The sequence below is a fragment of the Notothenia coriiceps genome, unplaced genomic scaffold (genome assembly GCF_000735185.1).
Source record: "Notothenia coriiceps isolate Sejong01 unplaced genomic scaffold, NC01 NC01_scaffold00000339, whole genome shotgun sequence".
Lineage (NCBI taxonomy): Eukaryota > Metazoa > Chordata > Actinopteri > Perciformes > Nototheniidae > Notothenia > Notothenia coriiceps.
In genome coordinates, this window is record NW_011333040.1 from 13644442 (window position 1) to 13663925 (window position 19484).

General features: G+C 39.9%; 3 protein-coding genes across 7 annotated transcripts in view; 1 reads left to right on the forward strand and 2 right to left on the reverse strand.

The window, feature by feature from the left end:
- Nucleotides 1-6142, reverse strand: part of cunh1orf174 (chromosome unknown C1orf174 homolog) — a 12399-nt gene extending 6257 nt beyond the window's left edge. The window contains exon 1 of one of the 3 annotated variants that reach the window (XM_010772325.1): nt 5874-6142. In XM_010772325.1, coding sequence (XP_010770627.1) covers nt 5874-5888 — 15 coding nt within the window. In that variant the 5' untranslated portion in view covers nt 5889-6142. Of the gene's footprint in view, nt 1-5628 lie in introns of all 3 variants that reach the window. The other 2 variants (XM_010772334.1, XM_010772342.1) reach the window with 2 other exon arrangements.
- Nucleotides 6143-9185: 3043 nt separating this feature from the next.
- b3gnt7l (UDP-GlcNAc:betaGal beta-1,3-N-acetylglucosaminyltransferase 7, like) lies at nt 9186-10870 on the forward strand. Its single transcript, XM_010772364.1, has one exon. It carries the CDS (start codon nt 9440-9442, stop codon nt 10673-10675), a length of 1236 nt encoding a protein of 411 aa, XP_010770666.1. The 5' UTR covers nt 9186-9439; the 3' UTR covers nt 10676-10870.
- A 90-nt stretch (nt 10871-10960) lies between these two features.
- Nucleotides 10961-19484, reverse strand: part of cep104 (centrosomal protein 104) — a 133779-nt gene continuing 125255 nt past the window's right edge. For 2 of the 3 annotated variants that reach the window (XM_010772449.1, XM_010772431.1), the window contains 3 exons: nt 18346-18413; nt 15532-15619; nt 10961-13223 (listed from right to left, as the gene is read on the reverse strand). In XM_010772449.1, the coding sequence (XP_010770751.1) occupies nt 13093-13223; nt 15532-15619; nt 18346-18413 (287 nt within the window). In that variant the 3' untranslated portion in view covers nt 10961-13092. The other variant, XM_010772440.1, reaches the window with a different exon arrangement.

A 19484-nucleotide genomic window follows, 5' to 3' on the forward strand; every position in this document is an offset into this window, starting at 1 on the left:
ACACGTCGTACAAAAGACAAATAAAAACCATTTTTCTATTGAGAAGAAGAGGAGCAACAAGGAGTCTGCCTACACTACGTGGTCTTCACACATGCTCGCCAGTATGCCTCCTGGTCGTCCAGTCCTCTTTAGTGTACGATGGGATGGTAGGGTCTGTGGGGCCACTGGGGGGGTGGTGACGTCCTATTTGAGTGCGTGTGATCTGATCTTCGTTAATTGTCTCACACGCCTTAAACCACCCTACTTATCGAAAGACTTTTCCCCAAAGGATTCTAATAAAAGTTTTCGATGATTGAAACCCGTAAAAAAATTACATAAGTTGTTAACCAAACTTATTGTGTAAAATCTGTTATTAGTGTTGAAATGTAATGAGTATGTTATTTACTAATTGTGAAGTTATAACAAGGAAAAACTTTATTTTAAACGAATATGTAAGTTAATCGGAAGGATTAGTGTCCTAAAGCCAGGTGGTTACAAGGTGCCGTGAGACGTTTGGTAAACCTGTTTGTACTTGCCAATCATGTGTGCAAATTTTATTTCGCGATTCGATCTTGGTAGGAGTCCTGTTCAGGGTCATTATGAAGTGAGACCGATCCCCATTTCACCACGTTTAGTTCTACGAATGCAGATTACACGAAACCAAGTCTCGTACACAAATTCTCGGTTTCAAGACTCTGGTCGAGTGGACCAGACGTGGGTCTTCGACAGGGGCAGGGTGTTGTGTACTGTATCTGACTTGGTTGTGTTTCAGTCTCACTTCGGTCTACTGTGTGTGCTGGTCAGTATTTTGCTAACCCCCCCCCCGACTGCTCTGTTTATATCAGGTCGACTTCTCACTATGTCTCCCGTCGTACCCAACAATTATTGATGTTGTAGAGTTAACAAATGTAAACTCTGTAATATTCCGTGTAAATGGTTGTCTTTGTGTCGAAAGGTGACCCACGGACACTATTCCAGTGTTGTCTAATATTTATTATATGTTATTCGGAATATATTACTACTGTCATAACATTTGATTCCCACTCGACCTTGTGCTTAACGTAAATTTTCACCGTAATACAAGTTTAAGTCTCGCTAAGTTTCGACCCTAAACAATCTAAACAGACCCAAACAAATTTCGTTTAGGAGTCAACTTAAAAATCGATTATCTTTAGCCAGTGATTGTCTTCTAGGTATCCTAACAACTTTGAGTCTCTAACTCTGGTCTTGTCGTCGAGTCGGCACCAGTGGATGTTAAGGACTCGTCGAAGGAGGTCTCTTGCGAGCAGGAAGGACCTCTCCTTGGAAACACACAAGCAAAGCGCGACAGGACGACCTGTTAGGACACCGGCCGGAAGACCACTCCAATTTACTTTGTACCGTCTGGTTTTCAACAAAGAAAATGACTCGAACTTAGACTTGAAAATTTTACTTGAAACTGACAACCGACGTTCCTGCAGAATAGGTGAGCGCGGTTAATATTGTTTACTTGTACCGTGTAGGGTCAGTAGTCGGGCGGGGTTCCGAGAATTTTTTTTGTGTTTTTTTCTGTGCACCGAGATTCGTAAAATACTCCATTTGAACGATCGTAGTGATGTTTTACAAAAATTTTCTCAACTGTTGGCAACCTTAAGTACAGTCTCCGAGACGTCAGGGGAGTGTACATTCTTGTGTTTAAGTCCTGAAGTAAACAAAAAGAAACACACGCCAAACTTTGTCAAAGTATACACATTTTAAAGTTATAGTGTGGCTCATCCTTGTATACAATAGTCTAAGTGGCCAAACTGAAGCATTGACAACTTTCAGGGCAGTCATGTGATGTTTTAGGGACAACATTATTTTTCCTTCTATGTTTATTTTTTTTGCCGCTGCTTTTAATTGAACTATTCATATCTTAGACTGCACTGTAACTTTTATCCATGTATTTTTTCTTTTATTAGCTTTTCTTTTTAATGACTGATTTTAAATGCCATTTTCTTAATGTCTTTCATTTTTTGTAAAGCACTTTGAATTGCCTTGTGTTGAAAAGTGCTATATAAATAAACTTGCCTTGCCTAATAAAGATTTCATGTGACACATACAATTGATTTGTTGAAGGGAATTAATGTGAATAAATTAACTCTAGGTTAACGGTACTCTTGCTATCACTACTCACCGACACTATAAACCTTGTCCCTCATGCTAGCCCTGACAACACCGGTAAGCACACCTTCATCTAGGCTGCACTCTTACGTGTCCTGACTTGTAGTGGTTCTCTCCTCTATCTACACTCTTCTTGTCATCTTTGTAAAACGATATCAGACTGGTAATTGACACAGCCATGACTTCTAGTTAAATTCAGTGTGGCTAAAATGAAAAGCTTTGTTAAAATATGCAAGCGCGCGAAAGTCAAAGTCAGCTTTATTGTCAAAAATCCTACATGTGTTATTATACATCCAGAAATATCGAAATATCGTTTCCCACAGTGTGACATGTATACATAAAACAAAACAAAAAGGGCCTAGATAAACGTGGTATACAGTTTAAAATGTTAATATATTTAATTTAAAGTGTTCAAAGTTAGTTTCAGTGCAAGTCAGTTGAAACGATCTTAAGTTGGCGTGACGTTGAAGTCGTGCGACCCTGCTGCTATACTGGCTTGTAGTTCGTTTATAGCATAACGTTAGCATTTCGCTTTTGGCGACTAGATTTATGATTCAGAAATTATAAAAGTAGGGTTGGCATGTGGAGATTATCCGGCTGAAGAAAACGTGATCCCTCTCTTAAATGTGTGTCAACCACAGACCTTATTTCGAGCTATCTTCCAAAATCCTATGGAGAATTTGCATTGGTTTTTCAAGAAGGAACCGGAAGAAGTTTACTTCCGGGTTTTACGACGCGTCACTGCGGTTCTCTATAACAGTTGTTAGTAGCCTTAAAGAGCAACTTCCAGATTAAAGACACCTGTGAATAAATGTGTAGGAAAATGATGAATACACTAGATTTTCAAAAACATACAGAAATATACACTACAGTGACATCTGGCGTCGTTTTTCTAAGAAATGTTCACTTCCACATAAAAAAGCCTCCCGCGTGTGACGTAACATGGGGGAAACAAGGGGGAGAGCGGCCGGTGTAACGTATTAATAAACATGGATCCCAATGCTAGTTTCGACACAGAAGACAGAAGAAGTTGAACATGAATATTCGAATGCATATGACAGGACCACAACCTTATAATTATGAGCCTGCTAGGCCGTCCACAGAGACCAGGAGGCAGCCAAAGGATTAAGAAGAAAAAACGGCGCATCGGACGAGAAATTGAGCCTGTGGTGTCGAGGAGAACGCAGTGGACGAACTGGGCCAGCTATCTTGGTGAGTGACGCCGGCGTTAGCTAACAGGTATGTTAGGGCTAACGTCACATCAGCAAAATTATGAAGTTAGACTAATCAATTGGATATCAGGTATCAACTAACGTAAGCGGTAGCATTGATAATAATAGTAACGTTAGCTGGCAGGACTGTTGATAGCTGATGCCATAACAGAAACTAAATGAGGGCAAGTATCAGCCGCCGTCATTTCGGCGTTAACCTAATGCAACTCGCACACTACGGTGTGCTGTTGTAAGCGGAGGAGAGAACGGCGAGATACGGCCCTGATACTTGACGATCTGGCCCGGAGAAAAGGTGTGGAAGCCTCCGTTGATATGCCCGTTGTAAATGGCCTTTATGGAAAGCGGTTGTGTAGTGCGGGAGGGTGGCACAGCTGATTGCAAGCAGGTGAGTGGAGGTTGAGCCGGGGAGCGCAGGAGTGACAGCCACCAACAGCACACACAAACAACACAGACAGGGGGAAAGCAACCAAACACAAGGGAGACGGCTGGAGCAGTAATCACCACAGCGTTAGCCTAATGCAATCTCCACAACTACGTTCTTAAGGTGCTGTGTAGCGCGGACGGGAGAGAGAGAGAGAGCAGCGAGTAGTCTGCAGGGAGGTGGAATGCACAACGCAACCCAGGACGAACGCTAGCTCCGGTCCTTTTACCCTGTGGATTCGATGTCCTGACAGGCCCTGTATTCTGTGGCAACATGCAACAAACACAATACTGCAACCATGGATTTACATAATGGTGAAATACAATGTAAAACTAACCAAAAAAATACCAAGCCTCCACAAAACAGCAACCGCTCAACTCAACGCAACTAACTAACGCTTTGTGATGTAATATGAAACGCGTTTGACGTATGACCTTTAACACATTTCAAAATTGCTCCCCGCTTTAGCCTCTGAATTCCTCGGCCCTTATGTCTCGTAAAACATATCAAATCCCTACATTCACTTTTTAAATTGTAATTTCAAAGGCAAGTTTAAGCATAAATGTAGAAAAAAAAAAAACCTGAAAGATGGCTCTTTAAAGGGCCTATCACAGTTTGTATGGCTATACCCAATTGCCCTTCAGCCTGCCATGAGGCTGCCAGCTTAAAACCTACATTTTAGCATTTAAAATATACCTAGCCATCTCTTTTGCGGTTATTTTTGGTGAAAGTAACCTCAAAAAGTAAGTGTACCACTCATTACATTGCCAGAAGAGCCACTATGATTGTAATGTAAGCTTATTACTTTAAAAGACAGTAATAAGTCATATGTAATATATTAGCATTTTGGAAAGTAACTTGCCCAACAACTGCTTATTTGTGAAGGCTGGCAAACAGATGAGCTATTGAGTTATGAAAGGGCATTTTAAATACCAAATGTTATTATCATAAGTATGACTTAATCCTTNAATCTTTAGACTCTCTGGGATAATCCAGTCCAAATACATCGGCTATGCAGCGATGTAAGAGGTTCAAACACAGAGGATTGTTCGCTCAGCGCTGTAAATTAAATTTCCCTTAACTTTCCCCTTAACTGCCTAATCGGATGCTCTGAATCGGAAGCCAACTTCAGCGTCGTTGGAGGGAGGAGGGGGGGGGAGTAGTTAGCAGGCAAGAGTACATTTTCTAAATATAACGTCTCTACCTTAATGGCTTTAACAATTACACATTTGAGCGAATGAAGGCAGGTTTTGCATTTAATGGAACTACATTTTCAGGGGGAAAAGTAACACTTTCCTATTTTCTATTTAAAGTGTATACGTTATAATATGCTTAAACCCACAGGGGCTCTGCTGAGCTACGTCCCTGTTTCCTCCGCTACCCAGAGTCCTCCCAAAACGGTTGGCATTATCATGACTCAAAACCTCCAGCATACTCTGAATTGTAATCTACTGACGTTATTTCCTTATTTAAGGCGTGCCAGAGCAAAGCATAACTAAATTTGACTTTAAAACAGTTCCTACTGTTGCGTTAAATAACTGTTAAGACAGTACAGTTTCTACAGTAATGTCACTGTGTTTTGGGAATTCAATGCCATGCGCATTGTCGGTAAACCAACAATCAGGGTGAAAGATAAGTAGGTTATGTAAGGTTAAGTTGAGTCTCAGGTCACGAGGACGACGTAAACGTCTGTCTGGAGATAAAAAGACACAGATAAGCTAACACATCAACATAGCTTGCAAAGAGTCGGATAATTAATCTCAATATGTCAGCTGCAAGCTAATAAAGCTAGCATTAAAGATAAGAGCTAACATAACAGAGACTATTACACCAGGAGCTTCTCTTTACACCTACCTTTTGCATATTTTGCCGGCGTAATGCTTCTGTTGTTCAGCAAATCCAATATTAAAGATTCGAATTTGCTGTTTGTTATTAATGTATAAAAAAAACTGGTTTCGGATAGCCAAAAATGATGGTGTGTGTTTGATGAGTCTACTCTATGTTGTTGATATCGGTTGATATGTGGCGTCTACGCCTGTGGTCGTGCTCTGCCCCGGACGGTCTTCTTTTTCTTCTGTGATTTTTAAAAGGTAGCTTACATCCAGTGCTGCCATCTTCCGCTAACTGCTCCAGTGTCCAGCATGTCGGATATGGATATCTCTCATAGTCCTGTTCTCATTAGAATTCTACCTAATATCTCCTGCCCTGTCCCCTACGCCTTCACGTCTGTAGCTGCCTGGAAGCTGCTAAGGTTCACTCGGAGGTCAGAGTCGCCAGTCTCTGGGGGTATCTGGAAGGTATCTACAGGCTACATTAAACCGGGTCATGTGAGGTGACACCAACTAAGTGTTATTCCACAAAATGGCCACCAGAAGGCGCTAGAGTAATTCTAATGATACCCTCTTGATGTGATGCAGTAGAGTTAAAATATGCTGTCGAGGAACACCAGGTATGTATTAAAGGAATAATCATGGTTGGAAGTAGTAGGCCTACCTACTTAAGATTTTAACTTGTTTAAAAGTAGCTGGATTTAAATGTAAAAAATTAAATACTATGTAACAAGTGAATGTCCTGCATTTAACATCCTACTTATGAAAAGTATTGGCATCAAAATGTACCCAAATAGGCAAATATATAAGTACTCGCTATTGTGGTGGCTCATTGCAGAATCATAAATATGAATTTACTCGATTGTGATTATTGATGCTTTAATATGGTAACGCTAATTAAGATTACACTTATTTACATTTTGTTGGTATACTTCTACTGAATATCTCAACCTATAATTTCATGCCATTGTTTATTTATATATTTTGTATAAGCTAAGGAGCTGAATCTGTAAAGTCGTGTGTTACTAAAGCTCTCAATAAAGTAAGTCATAGGCGGATTAAAATCATAGGCGGAGTTTGACAGTTGCGCTTGGGGGGGCAAACCTTTTTTACTGACGTCAGTACACAGTCCCAACTATAGAGAACCGCAGGGACGCGTCCAAAAACCCGGAAGTAAGTTAGCATTTTTAGCACTTCCGGTTCCTTCCTCAAAAAGCAATGCATTTTTTCCATAGGGTTTTGGAAAATCGCTCGAAATAAGGTCTGCGGTTGACACATTTAAGAGATAAATCACGTTTTGTTCTACGACATTAAATACATCAGCAGTGGCCCCACTGGTGATTTTTGAAGAGTTTACGTGTCTGAAAAACGATTGTTGTTACCGAGTGGCTGAATAGGACTACAGAAATTATCGAGGCCGTTGTACGTCATTACGCCGAACACGTAAACACTCCCGCTAAGTTTGTTTTCCCCTGTGTTCTGCTTGAAAGCAAGTACATGCCTATCTTTAGTGTCTGTATATCTATGTCTGACCATTAGAATCTGTATTTTTGAAATTGTCGTTTTTAACACCGTAGTTTTACAAATGATAGAATAATTAATTACCAGTGTTTTCCAATTTTACTCGGCAGTTCGTTACGTTAGCTAACGCTAGCTAAAGCTAGCGCTACTAGTTAGCGCTACTCACGCAATGGTTTGTTGCTTTGCTCCGGGTTGCAGCCACAGGTCTTCGCATGAAACGTGCTTGTTCTATCGTTTCCCGGCCAATGTTTTCCAAAGGAGAGTCTGGATTCGTGTCATGANGTGGGATGGGTGAGTGGATCCGCTGGTCCGCGGCTCATTCGCGCATCCTCTAAACACAGAGGAGGAGGCGACGAGACAGGAGTCGCCCAGATGCGCGAACCAGGACTCCACCTCACCTCCCCACGTCTGTGATCTTTCTCCACGAAGGTACTCAACTCGGGAATGAAAGCGTCCCAAGGTGCCAGAAAGCAAAAACCGCCGTGACTCCATGTCGTCCTCTCCTCGTGTAACCCCAGCCACGGTCACGTTTCTGGTTATTCCCGTAAAATAGTCGAAAGCGACGTGATAGCTGTCGCAACGCTGAAACCTATTCCGCGCTGATCACTCCTGTTTACTCCCCTACCCTGTGACGCGCGAGGCTGATGTGTCTTGGTTGGGTGGGGCGGTGGGCGTTTGGCGCGGCTGGGTGTGGCGTGGGTATATGTCCTGCTTCCATCCAGCGCCCGAAACGGTCCTTTACCTTAAACCTCTCCCCCCATTACAATATTTATCTCGCAGCAACCTGAAGACTTTATCATTACAGGTTACTAATACTATGTCGTGTTTTCTCTATCTGCCTCTGAACTACAAAGCTCCTGCATTCAAAGACTCATTTCACTTCAGGGTGATAGCAGGACATCCCATCTAGTCACTCAGAAAAAATCAGGACATTCTGATGTACAGTTTCAAAATAAAAGACCTTTGGGGACAGGGATGATAGCTCATATATGAGACTTCAAAGGTCTTTTATTTTGAAACTGTACATCAGAATGTCCTGATTTTTTCTGAGTGACGACATGGAGTGTCCTGCTATCACCCTGGAGTGAGATGGATCTATGATACTGGACAGTCTTTGTTTTATTCTCATCCAAAAACAGGGATGATAGCTCATATATGAGACTTCAAAGGTCTTTTATTTTATTTTAAGGCTTTACAAAAATTCAAAGTTTCTGGCAATGTGTCCCTTCCAATAACACACAAATAAACCTCTTTGTATTGACGCAATCTATTTTGTATATTTATCATACCAACTGTATTAGTTACATTTTCCTGCGTTTCCGCCTGATGATTCATGCAAAACTGCTGTTCAACAAGAAAATCCTGTTGTACATGCGGCCTAACGTCATATGGGGAAGGAATACATAAAGACATTTGTCCGCATGTAACTTGGCATGTTAACAAATAAGGCGATGAAAAGTAGCCTGTCCAACAAATAGCTTATTAAGAAAGGATGTTGACACTTCTGCTTTTCTCATGCCTTTAAATATGTTGTTTTTTGAAATGATAAGGAACAATTAAAGCACGTATTTACCCAGCTTACTATTGCTACTTCCTCATAGCCAAATGATACACTCATAAGTGCACCTTTTGTACTTTACGCCCTTGACTAGTATTGGTACTGTTTCCCAAAATGTTCAGGATCTATAAATTAATTATTAAAATGTTTCTTTAGATGTACGTTGTTGTACTACTTTTATGATCTGCATGTTTACCTTGTATTAACTTACTTTGTCCTCCCTCATTATGTTTTCATATCAATCAATTACATTTTATAAAGTTTATTGTTTTCATTATATCTATGTGCATGCAGATCTTAGAGATTAATTTATAATCATGGTGTAGCTTACATTGTTTAAAAAAACTATACTATTACTTGCTGGACACCTGGTGTGTGTGAGAAATGCGAAACATGCTGGTCCCAGATCAGTGAGGATCATTGGGGGAGGAGAGAGAGACAGGGAGAGAGGGAGAGACAGAGGAGAGAGAAGTGTATCCTGCAGCAGTCATTCTAAGACAGAGTGCAAGGAAGGAGCCTGAGGACATGTAGTGCATCATTTCCCAGAGAGGCGATGTGTGAGTCCATTGAGCGCCGTCGTGGGCAGACGTGGCCCCGGGGCCCCTTCAGTGTCAGGTAGCCCGTAGCCGAAGGAAACAACCTCTGATGGCTCAAAATGCGCAGCGGCAGCGGTGATGGATGAAAATAAAAAGTTGTGAAACACTATGAAGGCAACACGTCCAGCATCTGAGGATCAGTGGGCACCGATGTGAGAGCCATGGATCATTTTTTCCGGAGGAAGCGCGTGGGTCTGCTGAAGCCTCTGCTCAGCCTGTCCCTCGTCTTCGCCTCTTTCCTCATGATCCACAAGTTGAAAGTGGCAGAGAAGGACGCAGTGGGATTAAAACATGTCAGGGACACGCCGTGGTGTAGCCCCGAGTGTTTTACCTACAAGAAAAGGATCGTAAAAAACAGTTTGGGGAGCTCGGACTTGCCGGTGCTTAGCAACACAGTGGACCCGCAGCGGGTCTCCAATAAGACCCCGACTTCCTGGGACGCGCAGGTTCTCAACTGCAGCGAGGACGCGTCGGTGCGGACGCAGGACTGGTTCAAGCGTTTGGACCCGAGGTTCCACCAGTTTGTACTGCACAGACACTGCAGGTACTTCCCCATGCTCATCGACCACCCGGAGAAGTGCGCGCGTGGAGAGGCGCACATCCTTATGGTGGTTAAATCCGTCATCGAGCAGCACGATCGCCGGGAGGCTGTGCGTAAATCATGGGGAAAGGAACACACTGTGGATGGGAAGAAAATCAAAACGTTATTTCTTCTGGGGAGCCCAACGACTGGGAAGGACACTAAGAACCTCCAGAAACTGATCGAGTACGAGGACAGGATCTACGGGGACATCCTGCAGTGGGACTTCATGGACACCTTCTTTAATTTGACCCTGAAGGAGGTCAACTTCCTCAAATGGTTCGACATCTACTGCTCCGATGTCCAGTTTATCTTCAAAGGAGATGACGACGTGTTCGTGAACACGCAGAACTTGGTGAAGCTCATCGACTTCAAGGTGGAGGATCGCAAAGAGGCCAATTTGTTCGTGGGGGACACCATCTCCAAGGCGAACCCCATCCGAAACCGGCAGAGTAAATACTACATCCCCAGAGAGCTGTACGATAAGCCATATCCACCTTATGTTGGAGGAGGAGGGTTCCTCATGTCCTCCAAGCTGGCCAGGAGGCTCTTCGTGGTCTCCGAGGACCTAGAGTTGTACCCCATTGACGATGTGTTTTTGGGCATGTGCCTGCAGAAGCTGGAATTGGTCCCGGAGATGCACCCGGGCTTCAGGACATTCGGCATCACCAGGCGCAAGGTGAGCTCCATGAACAGCGAGCCGTGCTTTTACAAAAACCTCATCGTGGTGCACAAACTGAGCCCGCAGGAGCTGCTCAGGATGTGGAACGTGGTGCACAGCGAGGGGCTCGTGTGCTCGCGTAAAGTGTCAATATAACTGAAAATGTATATGAAGTAAACTAATTCACCCAAACTGAACTGAATACACGGGAGAATTGCGTTGTTTTTAATGATCATGATGATCTTAACACGTCTATACTGAATCTGCTGAGTTATGTTCAAGAAGGGGGAGAAATATACAAGTTTTCATCCTTTTTTTAATTTCGCATATTGTTCTGACGCAATCCAAGAGCATTTTTGGAAACCACTAACCAAAACTCGACAGTGCGTATACGCATCCTTGGAACTTTTTTTTTCCTTCTCATTCTTGGTGCCATTTCAGGATCATTCTATAGTTTTAATATGAGATCTAACATTGATGCTGGGAGACATGGTTGTAATGGTTTTAGTGCGTGTTTGTGCAGGCATAAATAAGACTGGACTTCTTACTTCCTTGTGTTCCTGTGACAAAAAATGCTAATTCTATTGTCAATTTCTAATTTCAGTGTGAATTCATGGACTCAAAGCACACAATTGCATTCCAGGTTGATTTATGATGTGGAAGGGGGCTGATTTTGTAAAAACAAAAAAAAATTATTTGATTATTTTAAGTTAATATATTGTTTTATTCCACCTTTTTATGGTATTTTCTAAGTGTCAATGATGTGTATATGATTAGCCGAGGCAGGTCAAAAACCAAAGAAACTAAAAGGGCTGTAATACTGTAGATTTGTGTATGATAATGTAAATAAAACTGGGACTATCTGTCAACTCTTTAAGTACAGAATGGTTGTTGCATCATTTCTGAGTAGCACATGAAAATGCTGATTATTTTGGGAGAAATTTGGATTTCAAATGTACAATAGTATCAGAAATGTTTTGTCAAGTGAAACCAAATCTGCAATGTTATGCTAAATGTAGCTTTATTTAAACAAATACAGATAATTTGCAGAATAAAATAGCCATTTCATGCCATAATTATTCATAAAACAATGACTATGCATATAAAAGCACATCAAAAATATCCACCGTTGCAAAAGTCCTCAATACAGAAACATATAAAAGCCAATGTGAAGGATTAGGAAATCAAAAATAAACTTTCGTATACCTATAACTTATTTAACAGTACGTCTAATCTCACACATTAATGAAGAACTTCCCCTACTCGTAATACAATCTTTCAAAGACACCTTGGACTGTTTTACGGAAGTTTCTGTGTAAATTCTTCTTGGCTGAGGATTAACACAGACTTATTACAATCACCATCGTCATAACACTGTGCGGTACAATGGAAGATGTTTAAATGTTGAGTTTGAGGGTCAAATCAGCCAAAATCCACTAAAAAGAGCTGCTACACAGATTCTACTATTGACTGTACATTCATGTCCATTGTGTGTTTTCCTTTTTAATAATTATGTTACGTTAAAAGCTCTACTTAGTCTCTTACTCAACGAGTACAGCATATGAAATTGTGCTATCTACTGAAGATTGTCAGTAGGAATTAAACAGGAATAATAAATCAAGTTCAACCTGTACTGAAGATTCAGTACCATCCCTTTGGCAAAGTGCTATTTCATATTATTCTTTCGATATACACGTCAATAAGTAAACATGTAAGTGCAAAGCTGACAGTAAAGCTGCACTCAGGTTGTCAGGGAGGATTCTAACGTGTTGCCAAGGGAGGAACGCTTTTATCCTCGTCTTCTCACATTACTGCTTCACGGAGAGGCGTGTTTTAAGTATCATTTACTGTCACTGTGCCCTGTCAAGATGTACTACATATGTAGCATTACTACACTGATTAACGTTTGTGGTCCAAATATAATTTAAAATTCAATGCTGATTTTGTTCTTTTTGTGCCCATTTTGACTATTTTAACAATAAAATGTTTTCCTTTATAGCGGCATTGGATAGCTTGTGAAGAACGGTTCGTTAACCAACTCAAAAATGAATAACCCTGAAGATGTCACAATGAGTCATCAGGGTTATGTCAGCCCCTAGATGCAATTAGGCACAACATTTCAAGATATTTTGTTGTATTTGTCTCTTTTGAGTCATCAAGAAACTTAAAGCAAACAAAATACCAGAGTAATGGGTGACGCCTTCTAGTTGTATTATTTCCAACTGGGGTTGGCTCCCAACCAGTCAGCAGTTTGAACAAAATTAGACCGAAAAAAAACAACCTGTAAGGTGATATCGGCAAACAGAACGCAGTCTGCACATGTTTACTAGCCCGGCAGGTGTGTGACGCCATGATGACGTGCAGACAAAAGAACAGGTCTGATGATGGTGATTCCAGGTGGACTAACCCTAACCCTAATCCTAAGTAGGACTGGAAACAGAGTAAATACAGCGAACAACATGCTGTCATTTTGGTCAAAAGATGTGAAAGCTATCATGGGAGCAGGAAATCTTTGAGTAGCTTCCTACAGGGCTGTGTGTTGCTGCTGGGGGCCTCCCCAGGGTGCTTCAGTGTCAGTGCTTCCCTGGTGTACTTCCTCTGGCCATTGGTGCCAGGGCTGGGATCCGGCTGCCTCTGCCCATGGCTCTGCCTCTGGCCCCTACCGACCACGCATGCTTCATCTTGGCTCCACCAACAGCCCTGCCTGGTCACACACAACACATATCTGTACAGTAGACCTGTAAAGGAACATCCATAAAGAGGGGGGTCCTCTATATGAATGTTCCTCTGTTCTATTTACCACCAAACACAGCAGCCTGCATTAGCTGTGATGCATGTATAAACAGGAAGGATTCATGACATCAGCGTATTGTGGTTATATACCTTCACACCAACCCTGATGCAATATATTGTTTCTTTGCATTTACTTTACTATCGAGCATTGCAAGTGCCTCAAATGTTGGACTGTCCCATTTATTTTTGATAGTTAAAACGGAGTATTGAAAGTAAACCTTTTAACTCAACTACATATTTCTGCCTTTTTACTTTTTGTGTTCAATTTTTAGAATGATGGAAATAATTTACTTTTTAAAAGATTTGTATTGAACAAGATATGTGTTGTATATTAGCTGCATAGTGTAAACAGCAGAAAGGAAAGTAATTAAGTTAAATCTGTTATTTTATCACGGGCGCTATTTCCAACTCAAGACTGCTATTTGAGCCATCATCTATTAACAGGATTAATTATTAACATGTACAAGATGTGTAACGGCTTACCACCTTTTACAAACTATTTCCTGGGAAAATCCCTGAAAAAGTTCACTTGTAAGCCATTATGCATTTGGAATATCACCTTTCATGCAGTATCAAATCAGTCAATGGATAATTGGATTAACTTTTTTGAAACGTTTTCAGTATCCGTATGTCAGGGGGCTCATTATGGTGCCTATTGGCACCCCTGATGTGAAGGGTCATGCTCCAGGAACTGCCGTCCTGCTCTTCTGACCTAGTCTAGGTCCTACCCATTGTCATCGAACTTGCTTAAAGTTATACTCTTAAATATCTCTGTTGATATGGCAGCAATGTCAGTTGCCTGTGGTTACGGCTGGTCTATTTAATGAATACAGCTTGCAGAATTCACTTCACTATGGCATGTAAAGCCACCACTGGGGGCAAAAAATGACACCATGAGAGCTTCTACTCTTTTACATAGGCAACAGAAGATGAGCACTATTAACTGAAGACATTTTGACTCGTCACATTAGGTAAAGCACAGGTGTAAATAATGATAGTAATGAAGCCTGTTTGCAATGAAGATACGATTAAAAAGCCGTCATTAGTGTAATTAGCAACACCTGTCACGTAATGTAACTAAGTACAATTGCTCAAGTAACCTATGCACAAAACATACTTTTACTTTCCTTGAGTGTTTCCATTGTATGTTGTTCTATATAGTTACTGGTTAGTAAACACATAAAAACATATAATGAGCTGATATGATGAGGTATTAAGGCACTATTCATTTTCACAGTAGTATTCAAACTAGCTGAAATTCATATCTAAAACTAGCTAAAAATACAAGATTAATTTGTTCTTACATATGATCTTCAAAAAAATTATATTCTCTATTAATGATAATAAGAAAAAATATTTTAATACTTCTGCGCTTTTACATTTTGAATTTAGGACTTTAATTTGGGAGTACTTTGTGACTATGGTATTTCTACTTTAAGTAAGGGATATAAGCACTTCTTCCATCACTGGTAACACCTATGCTTTGGTTAAAGTCAAAATGTCTGCTGTGAAACAGTGAATCTGTGAAGATGAAAAAATCATGGGGATTCAAGGCACATGTTGTTTTAATGAAAAGAGAACAAAAATAAATGTTTCCCAACGGTAACTCTACCCATGGGCTTTAGTCTCCTGCATCAAGTTGAGTAAGTGCACACATCATTTCCTGTAAACCTTGGGTCAAGTACTTCACCAGTAATGAATACTATATAGAGAAGTAAACTACGGAATGCAAATACACTAAATAGTTACTGCTGAAACCATAAATAGTATATTAAATTGGGTTTCACATGTTACACACCTTAAATCGTAGGGTTAGGGTTAACTTAAATATATTCTGCAGTGGTTCTCTAGGGTGGGTGTTTTTTTTAAGCCCAACTGTCACTCTGGCATCAAGGTGGTTATTATTGTAATGAGAGACGTTGCTTTCAAAAATAATGTGCATTGGGCCTCATACAACTGTACAAAAAGCCACTCGATGTTTCGATCATTAACACATTAACAATTTGAAAATATCAATTAAAGAGGAACACCCAATACACTAGTTTTCATATTAAACCTGTCACTATTTGTATGTGCTTCATTATGTGCTTTGTGGCAGGAAATCATAGTGGAAAAGCTGTAACATGACATCTTTACCAACAAGCATGGGCACTCTGTATAGCGTTCACATTGAGCGTTAGGGAGGTGGGTGTACGCAGGGGGTGTTATGAATGCTTTACCTTGTGCTGGCTGGGTTCTCTGGGACACCGCAGTCCTGCGTGAGTTTTGTTTGCAGCCCTCCCTGCCCATGAGGTGAGCCTTCCAGGCCTGGAACAGGGACAAAAGTAGCTCAGTGAGTTTGTTCCTCTCCCAGGTACTTTCTCGATCGGGACAGCAACATGTGACTGTGGGCCCAGTCAAGACCCCAATGGCTGCCCTCCCTCCCACTAACACTAAAGCTTTTCATTGGCTGCATACCCACAACTCTGGCACTGAGTGTGAGTTTCTGTGAGTTTTTTCTTTATGTATTTTTAATGGTGTGAGAGGTTTTCAAAATCAATCAGATTTTTAATACAAATTGCAACTAGAATTGAATAATAAGTCACTTTTCATTTGGCATAACCTCAAATTGCTTATTACTTATCCCATTTGGACACCAATAAAATGGTTTAACGGTAACTGACTTAAAACTGCCACCATGTTGTATAATGATCACTTTTGTTCATTAATTACGTTTTTTTCCCCAAAATGTTGACGTTGATCCACATTTATACTAATCACAGTAACAAAGAACAATAAGCATTTTTCACTGCGGACACTGTGTGTCACAACAGCAACAACACAGGTGTGATTAATATATTTAATTAAGGCTGCATGTTTTGTGGCAATGGCAATGTTTTCCATGGCTCCAACTGGAATTGTCTGCTGTGAAATAGATTGAAAGAGATTATTATCAACATATCATTTTTACCTTTAGGTTATGTTTTTGGTTTAGTTTGTTGGTTTCTCTGTTTGTCAGCAGGATTACGGAAATAAACTACATATCCTTTCAGTAAAGGGTGTATGGGCCAAGGAAGAACCCATTACAGTTTGAGGTGGATACAGATCACAGTGCGGATACACAATGTATTTTATTATTTGTTAACATTGCGAGTTCGGAAATTAAACCTTGGTGGAGGTTATTTATACGAGTGCCCTTCTAGTTACTTGGTAGTTTATCGGGCACATTTTTACAAGGCAGATAATAAATGTACCATATCTTCAAGAGGCATTAAGTAATAAATATCAACCTATCAAGGTTGATATTTTTTTTAGATGACACAAACGTAATAGAATCTAGACAGGCGTATTCAAACCAATTACAGGGTCTCCAATTAGTATACTATTGGTATTTGTTGTGTTCGTCACCAATGTAGGCAGAGACGTAGCATCATTTGAACAATATTTTGGTCTTCAAAATTGATTTAAAGAGATCATTATAACACTGAATGGATTACACTTGTATTACAAGACCTGGACATGTCTAACTGAAGTCTGAGGTTTTATCTACCCACTTGGACTTCTTATAATAGAGATTTGTCCAGAAGTTTAATTTCCAGTGCTGCTGGAAACAAGGACAGGCGAGGTCAGGACAGGGCAGGTGCTGTTGGTCAGACTAATACCTGTAGCTCTTGTGGCTCCTTCAAAGACACACTGCATGATTCATGAGCGTCCCAGAGGACACAAACGTAATAGAAGACAAATGAAAGGCTGCACTGTTGTTACATCTTTTAGTGAGGCAGAGAAACTTGTGCACTTAATATCCATTGTAAACTTCTCTATCTCACAAAAAGTGAACATACAACAAGGGCTCTTAATGGATGAGCAACACCAAGGCTTATGACATACGAGCACTGTTTACTAACTTAAAATAAGAGCAAACTCATTAACTGTTTTGTAATAATTATCATTGAGGTTACATTCAGGGTATGCTACTATCGCTTGAGTTAATAATTGTTTTATCCCATTTCCTTGTTGATTCGTTTTATCAGTGGTTTAATATTGAAATAAGATTGCAAGTAAATATGTATAAACTTTTCCTGTTACAGATCAAACATTGCCCACATTATACAAAGCAGCAATTCGCATAAGCAGGAAACCTGAACTTTTCGAAGTTTTCAACAATATAACAATCCACTTTTTTTATTTGTACCAAAATAACTGCATTATCCCCAAACACCCTGGCTACACACAAAGATTTAAGGAAAGCATGGCTATCAAAAAATACAAATATGTCAATAATTTATCAGGATTATTATTGTCTTTCTGACTTCCTCTCAACCTAATAGGAATGTGAAGAATGTGATGGTATCTACCTGATCTTTGGACAAATGAAACAGCCCATTAAGAACAAAGGCTCTGCCCCCTTTGAAGTCTTTAAAGGCCAACAATAGCAGTGTTTTACCTCAACATCTGTTTGCTCCTCAAGCCTAATATTAGATGCTTTTTAGAATTTCAGTGTTGATATAAAAGAGGGAAAATGGAAAAGCTCCTTGAGTGAAGTTCAGGCCAAAATGATGTGAAAAACCAAGAAGCAAAAACTTGAAACCCAAAATCAGAACTTGATTATCAATTAGTCACTGTGTAACCTTGAATTCTTGAAGAAAACGTGTTTTTCTCGTGCGTTTCACAGTGAACGGAGAATCCAAAAACTTGTGAGGAATTGAAGTAAATGGTGGTTTCGGTTCAGATTTCTACACAAATTCAAGATTACATGGGGTGAGTAACTCATTGCAAATTATTTTTTGGGTGGGTGAAAGTACTCCTTTAATCTCAACTGGGGTTACCCCATCATTATCTAGCAGAAAATGGCAAAGCATAACTGTCATGCAAAATTCACATTTTTGGTTTGGTTCAGTGAAGGGACACACCTGTTCCACCTACTTGTTGCTAACAACACATGCTATACTTCAGTTTATAATTGTCTTTAATCCCATCATTGCTTCACAAAGGAAACATAGAACAGAGATGTAAGTGAAACCGAGTGTTTCCTCGTGAAATCTAAAGAATCTTACCTTCTCTCCAGGAATGAAGTTGTTATGACACAAAGGACAGTGGTTGGAGCCTTTACCCGAGATGGGGGCTGAAAAAGAAACACAACACCTTTAACCCACCTATTGTATACCATTACACAAAAGCTACCTTAAACACACCAGCCAGAATGATGAAATGACACCACTGAAGGAGAACACCTTTAACTACTTTAAGGAATGGGAACGCAAGCCAACCCTATCTCACAATTCAAATTTCACCCAATGGGAACCCAACCTAACAGGGGTAAGAGAGACTTGAAGGTTATGGTAAAACAAACGTAATTATTGTGTCAATTATCTGTGGAGACATATAGTCGGTCACAGACATGTACGCTTTGACACAGTCGGCCCTGTTTCTTAAGGTGAGTTGGTACAGATTTCAGTTCACCTTCCAGCAGGAACCAAACCACCAAAATAACCTAAAGCTGACCTCAGCTTTCAGATGGTAAATACTGGCTGGTAGTTTACAGAAAATGTACTGAAACCAACACTATGGATAAGTACAGACTTTGATTTATTAAAGGCTATGTGCAGCAAACTAAACATAAAGCACATTTTGTATGTTTTATAAGCGATGTATTGTGACCACAGATGTGCTGTATGCCAGAGTATGACTATTTATAAAGTTCAACCAAATAAATAAACCAAGTGCAGGTTTCATTTCATTTCAATCTTTATTTCGAACAGATTAAAATAACAAATAAAAAATAACAAATGTGAAAAACAGAATACCGTATTGTTAAAATACAGTATTTATTCACATTCATGATAATATTTATTATTCAAAAAAAATTTTTTTGAATAATAAATATTATCATGAATGTGAATAAATACTGTATTTTAACAATACGGTATTCTGTTTTTCACATTTGTTATTTTTTATTTGTTATTNAAACAACTGAACTGCTGAAACAATTTCATAACATTCACCTGCTACTTCGTAATTATTTATCTATTCTCTAATATATCATTCCAATAACTTGTATATAGACTTGTATTGCACTATTCCACTTTTTTTTAAACTATTTCTCTTTTTGTATTACTTTTAATATAGTATATTTTAATATTGTTTTAATATTGTCTGCTTATCTGTATTATTGTGTTGCATTGTTGGAGAAGCC

Coding starts and splice junctions, on each gene's coding strand:
- b3gnt7l (XM_010772364.1), top strand. CDS start 9,440: ATGGATCATTTTTTCCGGAGGAAGCGCGTGGGTCTGCTGAAGCCTCTG.